This window comes from Suricata suricatta, chromosome 8, assembly GCF_006229205.1.
Source record: "Suricata suricatta isolate VVHF042 chromosome 8, meerkat_22Aug2017_6uvM2_HiC, whole genome shotgun sequence".
Lineage (NCBI taxonomy): Eukaryota > Metazoa > Chordata > Mammalia > Carnivora > Herpestidae > Suricata > Suricata suricatta.
The window spans coordinates 22,393,302-22,401,530 of NC_043707.1; the positions used below are offsets into that span (position 1 = coordinate 22,393,302).

Below are 8,229 nucleotides of genomic sequence, written 5' to 3' on the forward strand. Positions count from 1 at the left end.
TGGGGCAAGAGTTGTGTTACTTTCTGATGAGGTCCCCTGCACTCCAGATGGAGACAGTCCTGGAGAAGTATGAGGTCTACAACCCCATCCCCGTCATTGTGGGCAGCTCCGTGGGGGGGCTGCTGCTGCTGGCTGTCATCACGGCCGTCCTCTACAAGGTGAGTGTTATCCTTTCTTGACACCACCTGTTTTTGATCCCATTCTTTCTGCAGTGTAGGGAAGATATAGGTGTACATCCTTGATTTTTTTATTATTTTCAAGATTTTTATTAAATTTTTTATCTGAATTCACCTACAGTGTGATACTCGTTTCAGGAGTGGAATGCAGTAAGTAATAACTTACATACGACACCCAGTACTTCACAACATGTCCGCACCTTAGCGCTTATCAACCATCTAGTCCACTCCCACCCACGTCCCTCCATCAACCAGATGTTTGTTCTCTATCACTTAGAGTCTCTTGTGGCTTGTTTCCCTCTCTCTTCTTCCCTACTTCCCATATGTTAATCAGTTTTCTTTCTTAAAATCCACATATAAGTGTTTTCGTGTGGTATTTGTCTTTCTCTGATCATCCTATTTCACTTAGCATAATACATTCTAGCTCCATCCACCTCATTGCAAATGGCAAGATATCATTCTTTTTGGTGGCTAAGTAATATTCCATCACATCACACCACACACACACACACACACACACACACACACACACACACCATCTTTATCCATTCATCGGTTGATGGACATTTGGGGTTTCTCCCCAGTTTGGCTACTGTTGATAATGCTGCTATATACACTGGGTGCATGTACCCCTTCACATCTTTTTGTATCGATGGGTGAATACTTAATAGTAAACTTGTGGATCGTAGGGTAGTTCTATTTTTAGTTTTTTGAAGAATGTCCATATTGTCATCCACTTTGAATTCCCTCCAACAGTGCCAGCAGGTCCCCTTTCTCCAGATCCTTGACAACACCTATGGTTTCTTGTGTCATTAATTTTAGCCATTCTGACAGATGTGAGGTGGTATCTCATTACGGTTTTGATTTGTATTTCTCTGGTGATGAGTGATATTGAACATATTTTCATGTTAGCCCTCGGGATGGCTTCTTTGGAGAAATGTTTATTCATGTCTTCTGCTCATTTCTTAACTGGGTTGTATGTTTTCCAACTACTGAGTTTTATAAATCTTTATTAGATATATTGTTTGCAGATATCTTCTCCCAACGCACTGGCTGCCTTTTAGTTTAGTGCTTGTTTCCTGTACTGTGCAGAAGCTTTTTATCTTGGATTGAGTCACAGTCCTCAGGTTTGCTTTTATTTCCCTTGCCTTCTGCGATGTGTCTAGTAAGAAGTTGCTACAGCTAAGGGAAAAGAAGTTGCTGCCTTTATTATCTTCTAGGATTTTGATGGCATCCTCTTTCACATTTAAGTCTTTCATCCATTTTGAGTTTGTTATTGTGTATGATGTAAGATAGAGGTGCAATTTCATTGTTTTGCATGTTGCTTTCCAGTTTCCCAAATACCAGTTGTTAAAGAGACTGTCTTTTTTGCATTGAATATTCTTTCCTGCTTTGTTGAAGATGAGTACACCATCTACTTGTGGGTCCATTTCTTGGTTGTATATTTTGTTCCATTGACCTATGTGTCTGTTTTTGTACCAGGTCCATACTGTCTTGATGACGACAGCCTTGTAGTATAGCATGAAATCTGGAATCGTGATGCCTCCGGTTTTGTTTTTCTTTATCAGGATTGTTTTGGCTATACAGGATCTTTGGTGGTTTCATACAAATTTTAAGATTGTTTGTTCTAGCTCTGCAAAAAATGCTGGTGGTATTTATTTATTTATTTATCATTTTTAATTTAAATTTTAGTTAACATACAGTCAATATTAGTTTCAGGAGTAGAATCCAGTGATCCATCACTTATGTACGACACCAGTGCTCATCACAACAGGTGTCCTGGTGGTGTTATAGGGATTGCATTAAAGGTGCAGATTGCTTTGGATAGTATAGACATTTTCACAGTGTCTGTTCTTCTAATCCATGAGGATGACATGTTTTTCCTTTTGTTTGTGTCCTCATCAATATCTTTCATAACTGTTCTGTGGTTTTCAGAGTACAGATATTTTCCCTCTTTAGTTAGGTTTATTCCTACGTATCTTATCATTTTTGGTGCAATTGTAAATGGGATTGATTCCTTTATTTCTCTTTCTGCTACTTCATTATTGGTATATATAAATGCAACAGATTTCTATATGCTGATTTTATACCCTGTGACTTTGCTGAATTCATGTATTAGTTGTAGCAATTTTTTTGTGGAGTGTTTTGGGTTTTCTACATGTTGTATCATGTCATCAGAAATATTTAACATTTGACTTCTTCCATGCCTGTTTGTATGCCCTTTATCTTTTTGTTGTCTGATTGCTGAGGTTAAGACTTCTAGGACTATGTTGAGTAGTAATGTTGAGAGTGGACATCCTTGTCTTGTTCTTGATCATAAGGGAAAGACTGGCAGTGCTTCTCCATTGAGGATGATACTAGCTGTGGGTCTTTCATATATGGCCTTTATGATGTTAAGATATGTTCCATCATCCCTGCTTTGTTGAGGGTTTTTATCAAGAATGGATGCTATAACTTGTCAAATGCTTTTTCTACATCTGTTGACAGAATCATATGGTTCTCATACTTAATGTGGTGTATCACATTGATGATTTGTAAATATTGAACCAGTCCTGCAGCCCAGGAATAAGTCCCACTTGATCTTGGTTGATAATTTTTTTAAATGTACTGTTGAATTCAATTGTAGTATCTTGTGAAGACTTTTGCATCCAGTTTCATCAGGGATATTTGTCTGTAATTCTCCTTTTTAGTGCAATCTCTGGTTTTGGAATCAAGGTAATGTTGGCTTCCTAGAACGAATTTGCAAGTTTTGTTTCCATTATTTCTTCTTCATCCTCTTCCTCTTCCTCCTCCTCCTTCTTCTTTTAAGGGTTTGAGAAGACTAGGTATTGATTCTTCTTTAAATGTCTGGCAGAAATCCCTTCGGAAGCCATTGGCCCAGGACTCTTGTTTTTTGGGAGATTTTTGACAACTGATTCAATTTCTTTGCTGGCTATGGATCTCTTTAAAATTTCTTTCTTTTTTTTTTTATAGCTCATTGTCAAGTTGTTTCCATGTAACACCCAGTGCTCTTCCCCATAAGTGCCCTCCTCCATGACCATCACCCCCTTTTCCTTTTCCCCCTCCCCCTTCAACCCTCAGTTCATTTTCAGTATTCAAGTCTCTCATGATTTGCCTCCCTTCCTCTCCCTAACTCTTTCCCCCGCTTCCCCTCCCCATGGTCCTCTGTTAAGTTTCTCCTGTTAGACCTATGAGTGAAAACATGTGGTATCTGTCCTTCTCTGCCTGACTTATTTTGCTTAGCATGACACCCTCAAGGTCCATCCATGTTGCTATGAATAGGCAGATTTCATTCTTTCTAATTGCCATGTAGTACTCCATTGTGTATATAAACCACATCTTCTTTTCGTGATTTGGCTACTGTTGAAAGTGCTGCTATGAACATTGGGATACATGTGCCCCTATGCATCAGCACTTCTCTATTCCTTGGGTAAATCCCTAGCAGTGCTATTGCTGGGTCACGGGAGAGTTCTATTTATAATTTTTTTTAGGAGCCTCCACACTTTTCCATAGCGGCTGTACCAGTTTACATTCCCACCAACAGTGTAGGAGGGTGCCCATTTCTCCACCTCCTCGTCAGCATCTATAGTCTCTTGATTTATTCATTTTAGCCACTGTGACCAGAATGAGGTGGTATCTCGGTGTGGTTTTGATTTGTGTTTTCCTGATAATAAGTGACGCTGAGCATCATTTCATGAGTCTGTTTCAGTTTTTGTAGTTTGTGAGTTCCTAGGAATTTGCTCATTTCTTTTAGATGGCCCAGTTTCTTAGCATATAATTTTTCATAGTATTCTTTTATAATTGTTATATTTCTGTGGTGTTGGTTGTGATCTCTCCTTTTCATTTGTGATTTTATATATTTGAGTACTTTCTCTCTTTCTTGACAACTCCTTTTAGGGAGGTTTTCATTTTTTTTAAATAGTTTTTTTGTCAAATTGGTTTCCACATAACACCCAGTGCTTCTCCCCACAAGTGCCCCCCACCATGACCATCACTCCCTCCCTCCCTTCCCCTCCCCCTTCAGTCCATGGTTCATTTTCAGTATTCAGTAGTCTCCCTTGATCTGTGTCCCTCACTCTCCCCTGCTCTCTTTCCCCCTTCTTCTCCCCATGGTCCCCTGCCAGGTCTCTCCTGTTAGACCTATGAATGCAAACATATGGTATCTGTCCTTCTCTGCCTGACTTATTTCGCTTAATTTTATAAATTCTTCCAAAGAACCAGCTCTTAGTTTCATTGATCCATTCTACTGTTTTTTGTTTGTTTGTTTGTTTCTATATCATTTATTTATGCTTTAATCTTTATTATTTCCCTATTTCTACTGGCTTTAGGCTTTATTTGCTTTTGCTTTTCTAGCTCTTTGAGGTGTAAGGTTAGGTTGTGTATTGGGGACCTTTCTTGCTTCTTGCGACAGGCCTGAATTGCAATGTATTTTCCTCTTAGGCCTACTTTTGCTACATCCCAAAGGCTTTGGACTGTCGTGTTTTCATTTTCACTGGCTTGAAATGTAGTTTTGATTTTCTCATATTTTTAAATTTCTTCTTTAATTTCCTGGTTAACTCACTCATTCTTTAGTAGGATGTTCTTTAAACTCCATGTATTTGAATTTTTCCAATTTTTTGTGTGTGTGCTTGATTTCAAGTTTCATACCATTGTGATCTGAAAATATGCATGATATGATCTCAAAATTTTTATACTTGTTGAGGGCTGATTTGTGACCCAGTATGTGACCTATTCTGGAGAATTTTCCATGTGCACTCGAGAAGAATGTATATTCTGCTCCTTTAGGATGAAATGTCCTGAATATATCTATTAAGTTCATCTGCTCCAGTGTGTCATTCAAAGCCATTGTTTCCTTAAATGTGTTAAAGTCCCCTACTCTTATTATATTATTATCAATGAGTTTCTTTATGTTTGTTATTGACTTATGTATTTGGGTGCTTCCAATTTGGGGCCTAAGTATTTACCATTGTTAGATCTTCCTGATGGATAGATGCCTTAATTATCATATAATGCCCTTCTTCATCTCTTATTACACTCTTTGTTTTAAAGTATGGTGTGTCTGATAGAAGTATAGGTACTCCAGCTTTTTTTTTTTTTTTACATCCATTAGCATGATAGATGATTTTCCATCCTTTCATCTTCAATCTGCCAGTGTCTTTAGGTCTAAAATGAGTCTCTTATAGACAGAATATAAGTAGCTCTTGTTTTGTTTTGTTTTGAATCTATTCTGACACTCTGTGTGTTTTGATAGAGCATTTAGTCATTTACATTCAGAGGAATTATTGAAAGATATGAATTAGTACCATTTTGTTGACTGTGCAGTTGGTGCAGACTGGTGATGTTTTCTGGTCCATTGTAGTCTTTATTGTTTTGGCCTTTCTATTTATCCCCTTCACTCAGAGTCTCCCTTAAAATTTTCTGCTGGGGTGGTTTAATGGTCATGAACTCCTTTAGTTTTTGTTTGGGAAAGCTTTTATTTCTCCTTCTATACTGAATGGTAGTTTTCCTGCATAATTTCCATTCAGCATGTTGAATATTTCCTGCCACTCTTTTCTGGCTTGTCATGTTTCTGTGGACAAATGTGCTGCAAACTTGATCTGCCTTCCCTCATAGATTAAGGACTTCTCCCCACCCCTTCTGCTTTTAGGATTTTTTCCTTGTCTGTGTATTTTTAAATTTGACTGTGATATGACTTGGTGATGACCCACTTTTGTTAAATTTAATGGCAGTTCTCTGTGCTTCTTGGATTTCGATGTCTGTGTATTTCCCTAGATTAATGAATTCTTCAGCTATAATTTGTTCTAATAAGCCTTATGCCCCATTTCCTTTCTCTTCATCTTCTGGGACTCCCAGAACATGGATGTTATTACATTTTAATAAGTGACCTAGTTCCCTAAGTCTGCCACTGTGGTCCATGACCATTTTTCCCTAGTCTTTTCATCTTCATTATTTCCCATAATTTTATCTTTTATATCACTAATTTCCTCCTCTGTTTCACCCATTCTTGTTTTTATAGCCTCAGTTTGGGATTGCATCTCAGTTATAGCATTTTAAACTTTGGCCCAAGTAGATTTTAGTTCTTTTATCTCTCTAGTAAGGGATTATCTTAATTGTTATCTTAAATGATAGTTCAGACACCTTACTTATATCTGTATTGACTAAATCTCTGGCTGTCATTTCTTCTTGTTCTTTCTTTTGGAGTATATTCCTCCATCTTGTGATTTTGGAGAGAAAGAAAGAAAGAAAGAGATAAAGAAAGATCAAAATACAACCCGAATAAAACTTAAAAAAATTGAAGAAAGAAAAAAACTTAAATAAATAAAATAACATACATAAAGAAAGCTAGATCCTAGGTGTGTCTTGGTCTGCTTTTTACCAGAAGCTTGGCAGAAAAAAATGTAGAAGAAAAGAAATAGAAAAGAAAAGAAAAGAAAAAATTGCTCTTTCTGTGTCTAACAAAAATAAAGACAAAAATAAAAGAACAAAAAGAAAGGAATAGAGAAGAAAAGAAAGAAAAAAGAAAAGAAAAGGAAGGAAGGAAGAGAAAGAAAGAAAGAAAAGAAAAGAAAAGAAAGAGATAAAGAAGGGAGGGAGGAAAGAAAGAAGAAGGAAGGAAGAAAGGAAGGAAGGGAAGACAGATCTCACGGGGCACTAGGTACTTTTTCCCCTAGAGCTGGAACTTCACAGCTCTCTATGATCCATAGACTTGGTGTGTGAAAGCATTTGTGCTGGTCTTCTGGGGGTGAGGTCTGATTCTCTGGTACAATTACTCTAATGGAGACGTGCCTGCAGGGCACAGTGTTCCCGGGCTTGGTGTAGCGGCTCCATTCTCCACTTGGTGCCTCACTGAGTGGTTCAATCTGATGGGTTCAATCACCAAAGTGATTCAGTCTGATGGGCGCCACAAGAAGATGGGGTGGACCTATTCTCTCCTCTTTGGAGTGGGAAATGCGTGCCACCCCTCCTCAGCAAGCCCTCACAGATACGTAGTTACACTGTCTGGGTCACTGGTTTCTGTCATATACGAGCTGTCACCCTGTCTGTGCCTGAGCTGTCTGCCTGCCAAATGGTGCAGCACTCTGTGCTTTAACTCAGACACAGCTCTGTTTCAAACCTTCTCCCTCCACTTCAGAGACCCCCCCAGCTCCTTGGATGCCCTGATCTGTTGGAGGAGGGTCTCCCTGCTTTGTGGCCGGTGCCAGCTTCTTCCAGAAGACAGCTGTGTGACCGCACAACAGATCAGAGTTTATGGTAAATTGCAGCACACAAAGCCAGTACCAGGGTTTGCAGACCTTCCCCGGCCTACGTGCACATTCTTGCGAAGTCACTGCATGTGAGATTCCCTTCCCACCTAAGACATCACTAGCTTCCGTTAGTCCTTATGAACGTGCCTTTCTATCTGATTCTCAGGATGCTGTTAATTGTTTTCCCTGTCTTTTCCACTCTTTTCCTCACTACATGTTTCCCTTCATAGCAAACTATAACATCAAATCAAAGACCTTGACTTGGTGTGGATACCAGCACTGATTCTTTCTGTGACTGTAAGCAGTGCCTGGTCCACGCTGGGTCTTGATTTCTCATTCTGAAGGTGATTCCATCCAACTCACAGAATTTTGATAAAGACTAAATGACACAGCATGTCTAACGTTTCTAGTGCAGTGCTGGGACATGGTAGGGCCTCCAGCAATGGTGATCCCTCTCCCTCCCCAGTTATCCCATTTCCTCTCTTCCATTGGATTTCCTAATTCTCTTTTCCTTTCTCCCCACAGGTTGGCTTCTTCAAACGTCAGTATAAGGAAATGATGGAGGAAGCAAATGAACAGACTGTCCCAGAAAATGGGACACCAGACCCACAAGTTGCCCAATAAAAAACTACCTCCTGTTCTCCCTTGGACCTGTTCTCTTCTGAGAGGTTTCCTGGCCCTCTTACTCTCACCTAAGGTAGGCCAGCAGGCGTGAAATGGTCCATGTGAGGGAGGCCAGGATCAGGTTGCTTTTCCCCTTTGGGAGGATGCATCGTGTTCACCCAAAGAGCTTGCCTGGGAAGGGCTAT

General features: G+C 39.4%; 1 protein-coding gene across 1 annotated transcript in view; it reads left to right on the forward strand.

The window, feature by feature from the left end:
- ITGAX (integrin subunit alpha X) overlaps window positions 1–8,070 on the forward strand; it is an 89,042-nt gene extending 80,972 nt beyond the window's left edge. The window contains exons 28-29 of the mRNA XM_029945970.1: window positions 48–158; window positions 7,946–8,070. Of these exons, the coding sequence (XP_029801830.1) occupies window positions 48–158; window positions 7,946–8,044 (210 nt within the window). The 3' untranslated portion in view covers window positions 8,045–8,070. The remainder of the gene's footprint in view (window positions 1–47; window positions 159–7,945) is intronic.
- Window positions 8,071–8,229: the final 159 nt, after the last annotated feature.